General features: G+C 45.7%; 1 protein-coding gene across 1 annotated transcript in view; it reads left to right on the forward strand.

Moving 5' to 3' along the window:
* Positions 1-8,668, forward strand: part of LOC126282352 (paired mesoderm homeobox protein 2A-like) — a 143,329-nt gene extending 134,661 nt beyond the window's left edge. Inside the window, exons 2-3 of the mRNA XM_049982009.1 lie at positions 3,444-3,640; positions 8,600-8,668. Coding sequence (XP_049837966.1) covers positions 3,444-3,640; positions 8,600-8,668 — 266 coding nt within the window. The remainder of the gene's footprint in view (positions 1-3,443; positions 3,641-8,599) is intronic.
* The last annotated feature ends 10,915 nt before the right edge of the window (positions 8,669-19,583 follow it).

The following is a 19,583-nucleotide window of genomic DNA, read 5'->3' on the forward strand; positions in this document are numbered from 1 at the left end:
CGCAGCCGAGGTGGTGGTCGGCGCCCGCGCGATCAATAGCCGAGCTGACGTTGGAGGCGGCTCGGCGTCTTGCGCCACGGGAACGACTGCCGCCGCTCGCCACTCACCAGCCAGCCCACAGCCGGCATCGACCCGAGACACGCGCCGCCAGACCGCACGGCACCCGAGGCTGAGCCAAGAACACTGCTCGCGAGACAGCCTCAGCTCTCTGGTGTAGCGACGCGTCCTTAACCCTGCTCCTTTCTTAAAAAACTACGCCCAAGTGACAATAGTCATGCGATAGCCATTAAAACTGCTACACCACGAAGATGACGTGCTACAGACACTAACTTTAACCGACAGGTAGAAGATGCTGTGAGACTCAAATGATTAGCTTTTCAGAGCAATCACACAAGGTTGGCGCTGGTGGCGACACCTACAACGTGCTGACATGAAAGTTTCCAACCGATTTCTCATACAAACACAGTAGTTGACCGGCGTTGCCTGGTGAAACGTTGTTGTGATGCCTCGTGTAAGGAGGAGAAATGCGTACCATCACGTTTCCGACTTTCATAAAGGTCGGATTGTAGCCTATCGTGATTGCAGTTTATCGTATCGCGACATTGCTGCTCGCGTTGGTCGAGATCCAATGACTGTTAGCAGAATATCGAATCGCTGGGTTCAGGAGGGTAATAAGGAACGTCGTGCTGGATCCCAACGGCCTCATATCACTAGCAGTCGAGATGGCAGGCATCTTACCCGCATGGCTGTAACGGATCGTCTCGATCGCTGAGTCAACAGATGGGGACGTTTGCGAGACAATAACCATCTGCACGAACAGTTCGACGACGTTTGCAGCAGCATGGCCTATCAGCTCGGAGACGATAGCTGCAGTTACCCTCGACGCTGCATCACAGACAGGAGCGCCTGTGATGGTGTAGTCAACGACGAACCTGGGTGCACAAATGGCAAAATGTCATTTTTTAGGATGAATCCAGGTTTCGTTTACAGCATCATGATGGTCGCATCCGTGTTTGGCGACATCGTGTGTATTCGTCATCGCCGTACTGGCCTATCACCTGGCGTGATGGTATGGGATGCCATTGGTTACACGTCTCGGTCACTTCTTGTTCGCATTGACGGTACTTTAAACAGTGAACGTTACATTTCAGGTGTGTCACGACCCTACCCTTCATCCGATCTCTGCGAAACCCTACATTTCAGCAGGATAATGCACGACCGCATGTTGCAGGTCCTGTACGGAACTTTCTGGATACAGAAAATGTTCGAGTGCTGCCCTGTCCAGCACATTCTCCAGATCTCTCGCCAATTGAGAACGTCTGGTCAATGGTGGCCGAGCAACCTGCACGCCACAATACGCCAGTCACTACTCTTGATGAACTGTGGTATCGTGTTGAAGGCTGCATGGGCAGCTCTCCCTCTACACGCCATCCAATCTCTGTTTGACTCAATACCCAGGCGTATCAAGGCCGTTATTACGGCCAGAGGTGGTTGTTCCGGGTACTAAGCACCTAAATTGCGCAAAAATGTAATCACATGTCAGTTCTGGTATAATATATTTGTCCAATGAATACCGGTTGATCATCTGCATTTGTTCTTGTTGTAGCAATTTTAGTGGCCAGTAGTGTATTATTCTCTGCAAACTCTTGACACCGTGGCGCTTGAAATACAGAATTACCTATCGATTTCCGAAATGAAATGTCCCATGCGTCTGGCTCCAATTATCATCCCGCTTTGAAAGTTTGTTAATTCCCGTGGTGCGGCTGTAACCGAATCGGAAACATTTTCACATGGATCGCCTGTGTACAAGTGACAGCTCCTCCAATTTACTGCCCTTTTATACCTTGTGCACTGAATACTAGCGCCATATGTATATGTACATATCGCTATCCCATGACTTTCGTCACTTCAGCGTATCTTATGTTACTTTACTTAACTCTTATTGGTTGGCGAGTCCATGGCGTGTTGTGTGCTCCACGACCAAATAGTGGATGGAATTGGAAGCAAAATCATCATTGGCCATATTTTGTTGTTTTATTGTCAGCAAAATCGATTTTCGGTCACTTAGTGACCATCCTCAGTGCTAGAAGTTAAAAATTTTCACATAACGATCAGAGAGCATAGAACCAAAAATCACAACTACATCTGTGTATAAACATAACAGTTGGTAGGCACATACCCTTGGACAAGCTAACATTATTATAACGATGGTTATAGGCTTCCAGTGCTCATGCGGAAGGGTATAACTAGTATTATAATAATGTTAGCTTGTCCAAAGGGCCAAACGAGATGTACATCATCATGTCGGTTAAATATGATAACAAAATTGTTTCTCTACACCTTCAAAACTTTTTATAATGAATATTGTGTATCACGGCATTTTAATAATTACGTAATGGCATTTTCGTACCATTATTATTTTCATATTTGACTCCTTAGTCTTTACGTAACAGTTTACGTAAATCACGAACGTTGTACTTCTAACTTCCCACGCCAGATGATGGGTACTATGTTTTTTTTTAAAAACTGTGTTATACCTCATTTCATGTTATGTTCTTGTTTTTCCTTTCCTTTTTCTCTTTTACTTATTATCGATCTGTCTTATGTTTTGTAAGGTGGTTTTTTTACAATACGCCAGTGTATTTTAGATGTTTCCTTCCCCGTTCGCCTGCTATGGTAATTTGAATTACTTCATGCAGAAGAGGTATTTTGTGTTAATATCTTCCAAAACCAGTAATATTAAGTCTTCACTTGACACATGTAACATAGAGGGCGTTCCAAGCCCTGACACACCGAGGTCTGCTGTACTGATGCATGTAAACAGCGACCTCGGTTTATGTGATCGCTCTGAGCTTGTGGTTATAGCTTGATACCAGTGCGTACCCATTTTAATTGTATATTACAGGTATGTTCCTATCAACTGTTATGTTTATACGCAGATGTAGTTGTGATTTTTGGTTTTATACTCTCTGATCTTTATGCGAAAATTTTTAACTTCTGGCACGGAGGATGGTCAAAAATTGTTCAAATGGCTCTGAGCACTATGGGACTTCACTTCTGAGGTCTTCAGTCGCCTAGGACTTAGAACTAATTAAACCTAACTAACCTAAGGACATCATACACGTCCATGACAGAGGCAGGATTCGAACCTGCGACCGCAGCTGTCGCTCGGTTCCATACTGTAGCGCCTAGAACCGCACGGGCACTCCGGCCGGCTGAGGGTGGCCACTAAGTGACCGGAAATCTATTTTGCGGACAATAAAACAACAAAATACGGCCAATGCTGATTTTGCTTCCAATTTACGTATATCGTTGCTGAGTTCTGTATAGCGGTGCGGTTCCTCAGCAGTGCTGGAAGTGTGGTATGTATGAGGTTGTGGGACTGTTAGGCTAGCTGGATGTGGATGGGCGAGTGAAGTGTGTGACAGGGTGGTGTGTTGCAGCGGGCCTGCCGTACAAGGTGTACCCGGGCCACGAGGGCGTGCTGACGGAGAAGCGCAAGCAGCGGCGCATCCGCACCACCTTCACCTCGGCCCAGCTGAAGGAGCTGGAGCGCGCCTTCCAGGAGACGCACTACCCCGACATCTACACGCGGGAGGAGATCGCCATGAAGATCGACCTCACCGAGGCCAGGGTGCAGGTAGGCACGGCTCACCCGCTACCTCACACTTTTTGCCACTAGCGTCTCCAACCTCACGGCTGTTCCAATCTCACACTCCATATGATACATGGTATCAGTAGCAACTGCTCGTATCATCTGTGGAGGAATGGAGAAATTTTTGTACATTTTATCTATTAAGTATTCCGTATGATTTCTCGCTTCCCCAGGTACGTACAATGTGTGTGTTCACCTTGCCACTTACATGGAAGGGGCTTCATCGCAGAAGACGAGTCTACATACCAGCGTCCTCCATTTTCAACTGCAGCTCTTCACAAAAGTCACGTCATTTCACTTTGTCTGCAGTTCTAAGGACCCGTATTAGTTCTACTTTGTTCGGTTTGAATCTGCTCGTAACGGACGTCGTAAGACACCCGTAAAGTTCGTCGTCGAACGGTTAATTCAGTTTTTTTTTTTATTACAGAGGGCAGCTAACCCTCTGACCGAACACGCTGAGCTACCGTGCCGGCTTGCAAACACATCTGGTACTCACGACCTGTCGGTACCACGTACCTGTATTATTATTGTGTGATGACTCATTCATAAACGCTGCACTGTAACCACAGATCTGTACATCACAAAACGGAGCATAGAGAAGGTCTTTTCATGTCACGACGCCATCTTGGAAACAGACGCTATGCTTCTGCAGTAAGCATTACAAGCGAACAGCGGGTAGCGCGTCAAAAACTTGGACAGTCGTGCTTCAAGGTTAGCCCATGTAAATCAATAAATGAATTTATTATTAATTTTTAAAACTTCACAACTCATTTTAAACGTCCTTTAAATCTGAACAGAATACAGTGGCGGAAAAAAATCGCAATACCGAGGACGAGTTGTGGAATATAAACGAAAATTAGTAGGCATGTTTCTTCATCGGAAAGACGACGACTGTTCAAATTTCACGCCAGTCACATAATGGTGGTGGCAATAGCACCACTGTGATGATGCAAATCAGGTTTGCTTTAAATACGTGCTGAATCATTCGTGAGCGTTAGTCAGCTTCGAGACTGGACGCCGTGAGTCCATGCTAGTCAAGAAAGCCTTTAATGCGATGAAGATGCGATTATCAGCACCTCACGGGGTTCTAACGAGGTTGTGCAATGGGGCCACGAGAAGTTGACGTTATATCTGCGATAATGCAGCAAGACTAGACACGAATGTAGCCACAGTGCATGAGATTGTTGGCAGCGGCGGTCACGAGAATGTACAGTCGCAAGAAGACCGGGCTGCAGACAGCCACGTGGTAATACCGAGAGGAAGACCGTCGTTTCTGGTGTATGCCTGTGGTGAAACCTATTGCATCTGGAGCAGCAATTTGGGGAGCAAGGCACAACAATGAAACAAGAAAAATTACAATGAAATTAATACAGGCGTTGATATGTGAACGGGGACAGTTGAAAGTGTGTGCCCAGACCGGGACTCGAACCCGGGATCTCCTGCTTACACGGCAGACGCTCTATCCTTTTTTATATACAAGAATCTTTATGGAACAAACTAACAGTACATATAAATACACAATGCAACAGTTCTTCAAGATACAATTTAAACATATACAAATGATTGTTGGTTTAACAAAAAAAAACATTAAATACAACAAATTATAACACATTCTGTCTTATTCCTTTCTTTTCGATGCATGAGAACGTGGATAAGGGTGTTGCATCATGTGACGGGTAGGTATGGCACACCACAACTTTCACAACTTTGGTGGTGGTGGTGGTGGTGGTGGTGGGGAGGGGGCGTGTCAAGGAAGACGCTGAAGAGATAACCTGCAAAAGTTTGTCGGTAAGATGGCTTTCCGGTGAGGGTGTTATGCGCGGTCACAACTTTGTACCAGAAGTCAAGGACTGTATGAGGACCACTCTGAAAGAGGTAGTTTAAAGCCTGTCCTCGAAACCAGATGAGTGTATGGTGCTTAGCAAGAGGGTAGTGAAATGTCTGAAGCAACAATAAGAAATCTGGGGTTACCGTCGTTGGCGGGACACGGAGGTAAAAGCCCACGATTCCTTGGATGAGGAGCCAAACGTTTCGTTTTAGGGGGCACGTAAGATGGTTCTCGTCGGTGTCTTCGAGCTGAAGGTCAGGACAAAGTGGGGAGGTGGCCAGTCCTATGCGATAAAGTCGACTATTAGTGGAGAATTTGCTATAGACTAAAACATACCGGAGTGCAGACACAGACGACGGTAAAAAGGGTACATGCATACACTCTCAAACGGTTCGCCAGTTAATGTCAGGGCGCTGTAGCGCCATGGGGTCGCAAGGGTTGGAGAGCATAAACAAACGATAATAGCGTTTTGTATGGGGAGGACGGGTGACTTTCGGTCCGAACGTAGCTGAGTTCTATTAACCAATTGGCGACATGGTACAATAGTGGAGAAATAGGTGCCACGTTGATGGGTGGATCGAGAGAAGCTGGTCGGAGGATATCTAAGAGACTGCGTGTTAAGGACGGGACCGGCTCCCGCCATTGCCGTAACGTAGTGTGGACAAAGAGTGCAGAAGATCGTGCCCGCACGTTGACGAGTCCGAGGCCACCTTTTGTAGGAGGCAGTGTTAGTGTGTTGTAGCGGACTTTGAAAAGTGCCCTGCTGACACGAAACATCCAAAGGCTGATTGGATGTGTTTGCCAAGGAGTAACGGCATTGGAAGAATGTGGACGACTATCCATTTGAGCCACCGAGGACACAGAGTATAGTGCGACTGCAGGGACTTATCTGTGGCACGCCTCCCGTGAGACCCACATTCTCAACTTATTCTCCCACACTATATTCATAGTGCCCTTACTTCATTACTCGCGGCTTTTTGCCGATTCCCGCAAGAGTTCGGGCACTGTTTGTGCATCCGCACAGAAGAAGATGGTCAATTGGCCGGTGTGCCTTAACTAATTGTGTGTGTGTGTGTGTGTGTGTGTGTGTGTGTGTGTGTGTGTGTGTGTGTGTGTGTGTCGACCGGCAATGAAACAAAGAACTGTTACGGATCAGTTACTTCAAGGACAGCTACGAGCTAGACTCCCTGTAGTGTGCTTTGCACCGACTCCAAACCACCGCCACTTGCGACTTCAGTGGTGTCAAGAGAGAGAGCAATGGTGGGCAGGGCGGAGGTCTGTTGTGTTTTCTCGTAAAAGCTGGTTCCGTCTCAGTGCCAGTGATAGCCGTGTGTTGGTTAAGAGGAGGCCAGATGAGCGCCTACATCCATCCTGTCTGCGGGCTAGACACACTGGACCAACACTTGGAGTTGTGGTCTCGGGTGCGATATCGTATGACTGTAGGATTAGTCGTGTGGCTATCCCGCGCAACCTGACTACAAATCTGGACGTGATTCGTGTGATTCGACCTGTTGTGCTGCCATTCATGAACAACATTCTAGGTGGTGTTTCCCAACATGATAACGCTCGCCCACGTACCACTGTTTAAACCCAACATGTTCTACTGGGTGTCAACATACTGCCTTTGTTCTGCTCGATCACCAGAGCTGTCTCCATCGGACGACAATTCCAAGGGCGACAGGCATGGAACTGCATCCCACAGACTGGCACTAAACGAAGAAAAGTGCGAGGTCATCCATATGGGTACTAAAAGAAATCCGATAAATTTTGGGTATACGATAAACCGCACAAATCTAAGGGCTCTCAATTCAGCTACATACCTAGGAATTACAATTACGAGAAACTTAAATTGGAAAGACCACATAGATAATATTGTGGGGAAGACGAAACAAAGACTGCGTTTTGTTGGCAGAACGCTTAGAAGATGCGACAAACCCAGTAAAGCACTTGTCCGTCCTCTGCTGGAATATTGCCCCGCGGTGTCGGTGGGACCCTTGCCAGGTAGGATTGACGGAGGACATATAAAAAGTGCAAAGAAGATGCGAAAATATTTTGTTCACACCCAGCTACGTAGGGAAATGATCATCCTAATAAAATAAGAGAAATCGGAGCTAGAATGGAAAGAGTTAGGTGTTCCTTTTTCCCTCGCCCATTCGAGAGTGGAATGAACCCTCTGACAGGCATTTAAGCATGAATTGCAGAGTAACCATGTAGACGTACATGTAGTTGATTGACATCCGACACCCATACGACACAATTCATACGCGTTTGCATGCTTGCATTCAACATTCTGGCGGCTATACCGGTTATTAATGTACCAGCATTTCACATTTGCAGTGACGTTTCTCGCAGTTAACCTATGATCTTGGAACATTAATTACTTCCATACGTTACCTAGAAATATGTATTCCCGAAATTTTAATACAGTACGTTGATTTCCGGCCGGGGTTGCCAAGTGGTTCTAGGCGCTACAGTCTGGAACCGCGCGACCGCTACGGTCGCAGGTTCGAATCGTGCCTCGGGCATGGATGTGTGTCCTTAGGTTAGTTAGGTTTAATTAGTCCTCAGAGCCATTTCAACCATTTTGTACGTTGATTACTCCTTGGTGGTGCGATATTTTTTCCGTCAGCGTATTTCAGGAGCGAATGAATGAAAGTATTTTTCTGCGCCGTCACATCGTCGTAAGCATAAATGATCACTTCCGCAATCGCTTGGTTAGATTTAACCTCTTCCCATTGTATCATGGAATCATTATCCTTTTCCCTTTAAAAAATTTACGCCGAAACTAATTATGTTTCGTCGATGAATGAACAGAAAATTTTATGCAGTGCAGTTGCTATTCGGGAAGGACAAGTAAGAAAGTACAACTTCTGATTCGGACAAAGCAATTGCGTAGTGTCCGATTCAAGACTTTGGTTCGGACAGAAGCAGCTCCGTTGCATTCCTAGAAGAGAACAGAGTCCTCGGGCGCTGGCCGACCCCGTGATAAAGCGCTGTGGCTAGCCCACTAATCACGGCGCACATTACACACCACATTTTCCCCAGCCGGGGAAAAAAGAAGTCCGGCGAGTCGGCGCCATAAAACACGGCGCGCTGGCAAATCTGCGGCCACGCAGGTACCCCGCTGCGGCCACCGCACACCCACACACCGGCTGCTGCTGCCGCCGCCGGCTGCACTGTGCTAATCCAATAACGTCGGCGCGCGCCATAGCCGCCGCCACATTTTTCTGCCGCGCGCGAATCACTGTAATTATTGTACTCTGTTGTACATCATGCGTCGCCCTGCACTCCGAAGGCGGCCGTAATATATACCAATATGACAATGTAATTGTCGCCTTTCCGCACGGAAGCGAAGCAGTGGCGCGCCCCCGAAATCTGTTCTGTGTTGCAGTTACGAAAACGTGAGCAGAACGCTCCTGACAGAAGTTGCACACTGCATATTCTGGTCTAGGTAGGTGCTGTGAGTCATTTAAATCCAGAGTTTGGAGGCCTCTGCACGCTGTAGTACCACCTGTTATTCGATCGATCCTTATATTATTTTGTCGCAGACAAAGGATATATGTAAGCTTTAACCGCTAAAAACAACAATACAAGTTTTTCAAATACGAAAATGTATGTGTTTTGCCACCCATCTTGGTCATTTCTCTGTAATTTTTTTTAATTTACATGTCAAGTTCCCTAGGACCAAATTGAGGAGCAAATCACCAAGGTCATGGAACGTGTCAGTACATGAAATTACAACATAAAAGTAATAACAGATAAAAATAAGCGTTCATTAACCCCAAAAAAGTCAGTCCATAACTTTAAGTAAACGCTATCAGCAATACAATATGAATCAGCTTAATTTTTCAGCCAGCCGGAGTGGCCGAGCGGTTCTAGGCGCTACAGTCCGGAACCGCGCAACCGCCACGTCACAGGTTCGAATCCTACCTCGGGCATGGATGTGTGTGATGTCCTTAGGTTAGTTAGGTTTAAGTAGTTCTAAGTTCCTGGGGACTGATGACCACAACAGTTAAGTCCCATAGTGCTTAGAGCCATTTGAACCAAGCAATTAATTTTTCAAGGAACTCCTCAAGAGAATAGGAGGAGTGACCCATGAGGAAACTCTTCAGTTTCGATTTGAAAGCGTGTGGAGTACTGCTAAGATTTTTGAATTCGATTGGCAGCTTATTGAAAATGGACTGCACACCTTTTTGCACTAGAGTTAAGGAAGTTCGATCCAAATGCAGGTTTGATTTCTGCCGAGTATTAACCGAGTGAAAGCGGCCTATTCTTGGCAATAGACTAATATTGGTAACAAGAAACGACAATAAGGTATATACATATTGAGAGGCCAATGTCAAAATACCCAGACTCGTGAACAGACGTCGACAAGAGGTTCGTGAACTCACACCACATATTGCCAGAACCGCCCGTTTCTAAGCCAAAAATATCATTGCAGAATGGGAAGAGTTACCCCAAAAATATAATACCATATGACATAAGCGAATGAAAATAAGCAAAGTAGACTAATTTTCGTGTCGAAGTATCACTCACTTCTGATACCGTTCGAATAGTGAAAATGGCAGTATTAAGTCTTTGAACAAGATCCTGAACGTGGGCTTTCCACGACAGCTTAACTATCTATCTGAACACATAGAAATTTGAACTGTTCAGTTTCACTAATTATATGCACGTTCTGTGAAATTAAAACGTCAGGCTTCGTTGAATTGTGTGTTAGAAACTGTAAGAACTGAGTCTTACTGTGATTTAGCGTTAGCTTATTTTCTACGTGCCATTGGTATTTTAAAACTGTTGTTGTTGCTGTCTTCAGACTGAAGACTTCCTTGATGGAGCTCTCCATGCTACTCTATCGTGTATAAGGCTCTTCATCTCCGAATAGCTGCTGCAACCTGTATACTTCTGAATTTGCTAACTATATTCATGCCTTGGCCTCTCTTTACGATTTTTACCTTCCACACTTCCCTGGAATATTAAATTTGTGATGCTTTGATGTCTCAGAAAGTGTCCAATCGACCTATCCCTTCTTTTGCTAAAATTGTGCCACAAATTTCTTCTCTCTCCAATTTTATCAGTACATCCTCATTACTTACCCCATCTACCCACCTAATCTTCGACGTCCTTCTGTAGCACCACATTTCGAAAGCTTCTATTCTTTTGTTGTCTAAACTGTTTACCATCCAGGCAAATACTTTCAGAAGAGACTTCCTAACATCTATATTGGATTATGCTAACACATTTCTTGTCTCCAGGAAAGCTTTTATTGCCATTTCCAGTCTTCGTTTTATATTCTCTCCACTTCGGCCATCATTAAGTTATTCTGCTGCCCTGACAGAAAACCTTACCTCCTATTTTCAGAGTCCCATTTAAAAGTCTAATTCCCTCTGCTTCACCCGATTCAATTCGACTACAATCCATTATCCTTGTTTTGCTTTTGTTGATATTTGAGCTTGTATTCTCGTTTCAAGACACTGTTCATACCGTTCGACTGCACTTCCAAGTCCTTTGCTGTCCCTGATAGCATCGCAATATCATCGCCAAGTGTCAAAGTTTTTATTTCTTCTCCCAGAACTCCAATTCATGTGCCAACCTTTTCATTGGTTTCTTTTATTGCTTGCTCAATGTACAGACTGAATAACATCGGAGAATGGCTACAAACGTGTCTCATTCCCTTCTCAACCATTGCTTCCCATTCACGTCCCTCGACTCTTATAACTGTCGTGTGGTTTTCTGTACAGATTGTAAATAGCATTTTTCTTCCTGCATTTACCCCTACCTTCTAAACTTCAAAGAGAGTGCTGAACGTACACAGACAGTTCTCTCTTTATTTATTCTGATCATCACTAAAGTGACACAAAATTTTTAGCGCAACCCAGTCTGACTTTCAATAACCCCTACAAATGAATGGCCCTGACTAACAATGCCTTTGATGAATCACTTACCTCAAAAAATACTGCAACACAGCGAGCGCCAATACTGCCAGCTAAATAAAAGATTCTAACTACTGAAGGCACTAGCTACTCATAGGCATAAGTTAGCAAATGAAAGATTTTGATAGAGAGCAAACGATGTAGTTACCTTAATGTAGTATTCAAAAGTCATTATATATATAATCAGTTCATGACATCCAGTCTTACAAATTTACTGTCTCTGATGGACACACGTCCAGATCATCCGCTCTCAAAACTCCGCCATTTCTCTCCCCACATCCACCACTGCTGGCGGCTCACCTCAACTGCCCAATGCCACGCGCTGTTCACAGCCAACTGCCTGCCCAACACGACACTAGCGAATATTCCAACAATGCCACAGACTGCACACAGCGCAGTAGAGGACTTTCATACCGAGCAGTTCGTGGCGTTACCAACATAAAAACTTAAAACAGCCTACTTCCATGAGTACTCCATTATTTTAAGAATACAAAAAAAGTAAAAATCTTGTCCAACGGGCAGTTTGCCTAGCACATTCACAAAATCATAAATCTGTACCTCTAGGTAAAAGCCAAAATTTTCCTTGAAGCAATAAACACTGATTTGCCAAAACAATATGACTACCTCGTTAAAAGCGAGTTGGTCCTCCTCTGGAGCGCAATACAGCACAGCATGGCTGGCATACATTCGACAAGTCGTTTATAGGTTACCGGAGGTATGTGAGATCAGAAGTTTACGCTCTAGTCACGCAGTTCTCGTAAGTTATGAGTTGGTGTTAGTGGGCGCGTAGCAGGCGTGCGGTAGTGACTCGTTGAGTCAGGTTCAGGTAAAGCGAACTTGATGGCCAAAACATCAACGATAGTTCACTATCGTGCTCGTCAAACCAGTGTAACGCGACTCTGGCCTTGTGACACGGACATTTATCCCGCTCGAAGATGCCATCGCCGTCGGGGAAGGCATCAGGTATGAAGGGAACCGCGTTAATGCGAACGTAGTCCACGGCTGCAATGTTGTCTTCGATGTTTCGAGCAGCCATTCGCAGGCATGGTGCCGTATCCGGACACGACCATCGACCAGGTGCAACAAGGAACATGATACATCCGACCAGGCGACCCGTTGTCATTAAATCTACTGTCCGATCTCTGTGATCCCGCGCCCAGTGCCGTCGTAACTGATATGACTGTTCATATTTTTTTAAAATATCGGGAATCCTATGTATCGATAATCAAAAAATATCGTTATCGACTTACCTGCCTATAAAAATATCGGCTGCACATGGTAAATTTACTGCCAGTTTCAGAGCTTTATACTTAAGTATTAATTTATTATTAGATATTCTGTACATCAAGAAGCTAGCAGCCTGCACATACCCCTCAGAGCAAGAAAAGAAAGGAAAAGCATGCATGTTCACTCTTGGCGAAAACCACTTTGCTATCAAAGGCACACTATGTGATCAAAAGTATCCGGACACCTGGCTGAAAATGGCTTGCCGGAGGCGGTGGCCGAGCGGTTCTAGGCACGTCAGTCCGGAACCACGCATCTGCTACAGTCGCAGGTTCGAATCCTGCCTCGGGCATGGATGTGTGTGATGGCCTTGGGTTGGTTAGGTTTAAGTAGTTATACGTTTATGGGGCTGATGGCCTCAGGTGTTAAGTCCCCACTCAGAGCCATTTGAACCATTTGAAAATGGCTTAAAAGTTCGTGGCGTCCTCCATCGGTAATGCTGGAATTCAATATGGTGTTGCGCCACCCCCCCCCCCCCCCCCTTAGCCTTGATGACAGCTTCCACTCTCATAAGCATACGTTCAATCAGGTGCTGGAAGATTTCTTGGGGAATGTCAGCCCATTCTTCACGGAGTGCTGCACAGAGGGGAGATATGGATGTCGGTCGGTGAGTCCTCGCACGAAGTCGGCGTTCCAAAACACCCAGAATGTGTTCTATAGGATTCACGTCAGGAATCTACACAGGCCAGTCCATTACAGTGATTTTATTGTCGCGTAACCACTCCGCCACAGGCCCTGCATTTTGAACAGGTGCTCGATCGTGTTGAAAGATGCAATTCCCATCCCCGAATTGCTCTTCAACAGTGGGAAGCAAGAAGGTGCTTAAAACATCAGTGTAATCCTGTGCTGTGTTAGTGCCACGCAAAACAAGGAGTGCACGCCCCATCTATGAAAAACACGACCACACAATAACACCACCGCCTCCGAATTTTACTGTTGGATCTACACACGCTGGCGCATGACGTTCACCGGGCATTCGCCATACACACTCCCTGACATCGGATCGCCACATTGTGTACCGTGATTCGTCACTCCACACAACGTTTTTCCACTGTTCAATCGTCCAATGTTTACTCTCCTTGGCCTTCACCGGCGTGATGTGTGGGTTATGAGCAGCCGCTCGACCATGAAATTCAAGTTTTCTCACTTCCCACCTAACTGTCATAGTACTTGCAGTGGATCCTGATGCAGTTTGGAATTCCTGTGTGATTGTCTGGATAGACGTCTGCTTATTACATATTACGACCCGCTTCAAATGTCGGCGGTCTCTGCCAGTCAACAGATGAGATCGGCCTGTACGCTTTTGTGCTGTAAGTGTCCCTTCACGTTTCCACTTCACTATCGCATCGGGAACAGTGAACCTAGGGATGTTTAGGAGTGTGGAATTCTTGCGTACAGACGTATGACACAAGTGACACCCAATCACCGGACCACGTTCGTAGTACGTTAGTTACGTGGAGCGCCCAGTTCTGTTCTCTCACGATGTCTAATGCCTGCTGAGGTCGCTGATATGGAGCACCTGGCATTAGGTGACAGCACAATGCACCTAATATGAAAAAGTATGTTTTTGGGGGTGTCCGGATAGACATAGTATAACTGCATGTAAGTGGCACAATAAGAGGTGTCCGATGGGTCCGTCGTTCGGTTTCGTAACACATCGGAACACATTGTCCGGAACACTTCATGCCCACTTGCTGTTTTTTCGTTTCTGTCAACGCCAGCGACCCGGCAGCTGTAGTGTCAAAATGGCGTTAAGCTTTTGGTAGCGCCAAGCGCCGATTACATCACGGCTCCGTCCACCATGAGGTCAATTTTTGTTCATCATTTTCGGCATCTGTTTTGAAGACTGCCGATGTGAAGAAATTTCAGACTAGTTGCGTTAATTTTTTTTGTTTTATTTTTTTTCCCCAACGGAACTGGTGTTCTATTTCTTCACAACATCGAAAAATTGTTATTCCATTCTCAACTCCCACCACTGTGCAGTCGGATTTCTTCTTTTGTGCCGCTTAAATTTGCTTCACACAGTCCAGGAGAAAGGTTGGATGTATTGAAAGCTCAAAATGTAGCAAGACCCCTCCACACAGTGAAAGTAAAATTATGTTCTACTACAGTTCCAAGAGAACAACTTCAAATATTTACCGAAAATTCTGAAAAAAGTAATATAAAATAAAAATATCGGCACTCGATGTTGCCATTTTGATATTGATATATCGATACGTCAGGATAAAATATATTGCCGATATATATCGATATCATATTTAAACAAAAGGCTTTTACATCCTTCCTTGTTTATATTTTTATTATCTCCTGAAGTGAAACACGCCACAAATTACGTACGTGCTTTGCAAAGGAGAAACTGATTCGCAGAGAGAAGAGTATAGTATAGTATACGTAAACTAACGTCGAAATCAGATAACGTTGCGCTCACAAATTAATCGTCCTACATCCTGAAAGCGTTTCGCGCGATGCTGAGATTCCTCGAACATTTTGCACGTCATACGTCAGATAGATCCGCCCATGAAAAGACATTACCAGCAAATGTTCTTATTTTATCCTTATCGTTTAGGCCTCGAATTAATCCACCGACGTCGTGCAATCGAAGCGTCCGCTGTTGAGATTTGTCGGACATTTTACGCCTCTGGCAGTTACGACGCAGCCGTGGGATTTCCGGCCCCTTTCGGCAGCATGTCGCCATCTCGAGGCGATCTTAGGAGCCATAGCCGGACATTGAGTGCAGCTAAGCTGTAAAACTGCGCCCACGTCGCCACGGAGACACGTTTCCAGTATCGTTACTTCGCCGGAAACGGTGCGAACGACCACCAGCTCCAGAGCTTTGCTGCTGTCGTGATAAGAGAGATCATCGTCTCACTTGATGCACACTCCTTCGGGAATGAACTTCGGTAAACTGCACTTCGTGCTGGCAGTGCCCGCTTCTCGACTGTAAACATCCACTGACAATAACAAACTGAAGCTGAAGTGAAGGAAATAGCACAAGACGCTGAATTCCCTTTTGCGAAGAAGAGGTTTCAGTTCGCCTTCCACCCATCCAGGTTATCCATGGTTTCCGCAATTCGCTTAAGGCCAGGTTATCATTCAAATGCCGGCCGCTGTGGCCGAGCGGTTCTAGGCGCTTCAGTCTGGAATCGCGAGACCGCTACGGTCGCAGGTTCGAGCCCTGCCTCGGACATGGTTGTGTGTGATGTCCCTACGTTGGTTAGGTTTAAGTAGTTCTAAGTTCTAGGGGACTGATGACCTCAGATGTTGAGTCCCATAGTGCTCAGAGCCATTTGAACGATTTTTATCATTCAAATAAGCAAAAAATAGGCGATGTTTGGATTTTTTCGAGGCAATGAAAGGACGAACAAAGGATTTTGGGGATTATGACTGATCGTACTTTAAACTTTATTTTAAATTTTCAATATAAAAAAGGCGCCTGTGATTATGGTTTGATCAAGCGCCTCCGAGTTTGAAGTACGCAGACTGCGCGCAGTGTAGCTCCTCAGGAGTTGTCCAACACCACAAATGTATAACATAACGGATGTACGAGTACACGTTGTTGACACATGGTTGACGACATATGGAAGTCTGGGTCTGCCCATGAGTCGTGTACGGATAGCTCAATGGTTTGCTGGCACGATAGCTCAGAGGATTAGCAGCCCTCTGTAATAAAAACCTGAGCTAATCGATCGACAACGAACTTAACGGATGCCTTACGACGTCCGCCCCGAGCAGATGCAACGAACAAAAGCGAACAAAATGAGACAAAAAAAAAAAAAAAAAAAAACAGAAATGGTAAGGCGACCGCTCGCCATAAGCGGGAAATCCGGGTTCGAGTTCCGATCCGACCCAAATTTTCAGTTTCGTCATTCCATTCTACAGCTGATGGTTGGCCCTATTCGCAATTGTGAATACATGTAATGTATTCAAAATTATGTCCGTAATTTGTTGCATTTGACATGCAACAGGACGAGTTTTGCCAGTCTCTTGACTGTGTTGGTGAGCAGTATCCGTTATTTACCTGCAACAGGCTGTTCCTAATTTCGGTTTGCTGCAGAATCTCAGTTCGAATGTAATAAACTGCCTTGAGACTGAGAACCTTATGTCCACGAATCAGCATGGTTTTAGAAAGCACCGCTCATACGAAACTCAGCTTGGCCTTTTCTCACATGGTATACTGCGAGCTATGGATGAAGGACAACAGACATATTCTATATTTCCGGAACGCGTTTGATACGATGCTGCAAACTGTTAACGAAGGCACGAGCATATGGAATAAACTCACAGATATGAGTGGCTCGAATAGAACCCAGTATGTTGTCCTCGACGACGAGTGTTCGTCATAGACAAGGGTATCAGCCGAGGACGAAGATATCAGCTGCACTACGTCTTCAAAATTAGCGTCTAAAAACAGCCAAGGCACAATAACCACTCGAAAATATGAACAACACCAAAGGATGTTGGTACGGGCAGCGTCAACACGACGAGGAAAACACACTGCGGAACACTACACTACTGACCTCGCCGTGGAGACTTCCTCGCTGCTCTGTCCCAACCGACCGACTGCCTACTCAATACGCTGACAGCACTAACATAACTGCTCAGTCGAAATTACACAAGCTAGACACTGTTCCACGAAAACACTTCCACAAGAACTCGAACAATCGTAAAAGCAATCTCTGTAGAACAACCAGGACGAATGACAAATCGACACACACAGAGAACCCGAATCGGTCGGAAACCAAATATACGTCGTCCGATGAGAAGACCGACCGAACGACCAACCAAGGTTACTTTGTGGAAGTGCACATGTGATCAATTAAATAAATAAATTGTCCTTTCCTACACTGGTATCCGGCTTCGGTGTATTAAGTGAAATTGAGTTATTATTGCAAAAAATATGTTGTTCTGACAATAATAACGAAGAATGTTGTACCTATTTTCAATGTCGGGTGGTACTGTACCCTTTCACTGTCACTAGATGTGAAGGAGCCTGATGTCGGCGCGGTCGGGACAGCAGAAGATTCTCAAGTGACATTTAATATCGCCATTTTTAGGAAAACGAGAAAAACGGATAGCCAAATTAATTATTCAGTCATTTTTCGTTCAGCTTCCTAATCCGCCTCCACCAGCCACACAATGAGCGACGCTCTTCCCAAAGTGGCGAGCTCCAAAGAACGTCCTCGGAAGAGGTGTGGGCGTGCGAAGTGCTGGGAGCGTCGCCCACGGGCCAGCGGCGGCGGCGTTGGCGGTATGAAGTATGCAGCCGGCGACAGCCTGCTTACTAATTCAGGCGGCTTGAGTGCCGCGCCTTCAGCGCCCGCACCACCTGCGCCTCTGCCGGGACTCCGGCTCCGCTGTTTTACGCACCGTCCACCGCCATCCTCATTACCGACTCGCCGCCAAACGGCTATCCTCTAGTTCCGTCACCTGAGAGCTCTCATTTAAGAAGCCTGGATAGGTAGGTACCCTGAGCTGAACCCTACTGGACACACAGCCTGCGACATCTGACAGGTAGCACTCGTGACTTCACGAAGAGTTCTCCGTAACCTTGCAGATCCCGTAAGTTAGGCGACATGATACAGGATTTGAGGTGGACACCGTTAAAGCAAAGGCGTCCTGTCGGCCTTTCTGGATACAGAAGAAAATGTTTGACTGCTGCCCTAGCCAGCCCACACACCAGGCCGGCCGCGGTGGTCTAGCGGTTCTAGGCGCTCAGTCCGGAACCGCGCGACTGCTACGGTCGCAGGTTCCAATCTTGCCTCCGGCATGGATGTGTGTGGTATCCTTAGGTTAGTTAGGCTTAAGTAGTTCTAAGTTCTAGGGGACTGATGACCACAGACGTTAAGTGCCATAGTGCTCAGAGCCATTTGAACCATTTTGAACATTCTCCAGATCTCTCACCAATTGAAAACGTCTGGTCAATGGTGGCCGAGCAACTGGCTCGTCACAATACGCCAGTCTCTACTCGTGATGAACTGTGGTATCGTGTTGAAGCTGCATGGGCAGCTGCACCTGTACACGCCATCCAAGCTCTGTTTGACTCAATGCCCAGGAGTATCAAGGCTGTTATTACGGCCAGAGGTGGTTGCTCTGGGTACTGATTTCTCAGGATGTATGCACCCAAATTGAATGAAAATGTAATCACATGCCAGTTCTAGTACAATATATTTGTCCATTGAACATCCGTTTATCATCTGAATTTCTTCTTGGTGTGGCAATTTTAATGGGCAGTAGTGTAATAAAATAAGGGAAATCAGAGCTCGCACGGAAAGACATAGGTGTTCGTTTCTTTCCGCGCGCTGTTCGAGAGTGGAATAATAGGGAATTATTGTGAAGTTGGTTCGAGGAACCCGCCGCCAGGCTCGCACGGAAAGGCATAGGTGTTGGTTTTTTTTCCGCGCGGTGTTCGAGAGTGGAATAATAGAGAATTATTGTGAAGGTGGTTCGGTGAACCCTCCACCAGGCATTTAAGTGTGATTTGCAGAGTAAGCATGTAGACGTAGATGTATATGTAAACCAATAATCTCATTGGCTACGGAAATGTACACTGACTGAAAAAAATTATTTAGATTAACGAAATTTCGAGAATACATTTGCCTCGGTAACATATTTAAAGAATTAACATTGTAAGACCACAGCGTAATGGGTAAGCGCCATTGTAAATGTGAAATGCTGGTACATTAAAAACCTGTATAACCGCCGGAATATTGAATGCAACCATCCAAATGTGGGCACATTGAGAGCTGCTAAGCTTTTACAAATAATTCAAATGTCTCTGAGCACTATGGGACTTAACACCTGAGGTCATTAGTCCCCTAGAACTTAGAACTACTTGAACCTAACTAACCTAAGGACATCACACACATCCATGCCGGAGGCAGATTCG

This window comes from Schistocerca gregaria, chromosome 7 (genome assembly GCF_023897955.1).
Source record: "Schistocerca gregaria isolate iqSchGreg1 chromosome 7, iqSchGreg1.2, whole genome shotgun sequence".
Classification (NCBI taxonomy): Eukaryota; Metazoa; Arthropoda; class Insecta; order Orthoptera; family Acrididae; genus Schistocerca; species Schistocerca gregaria.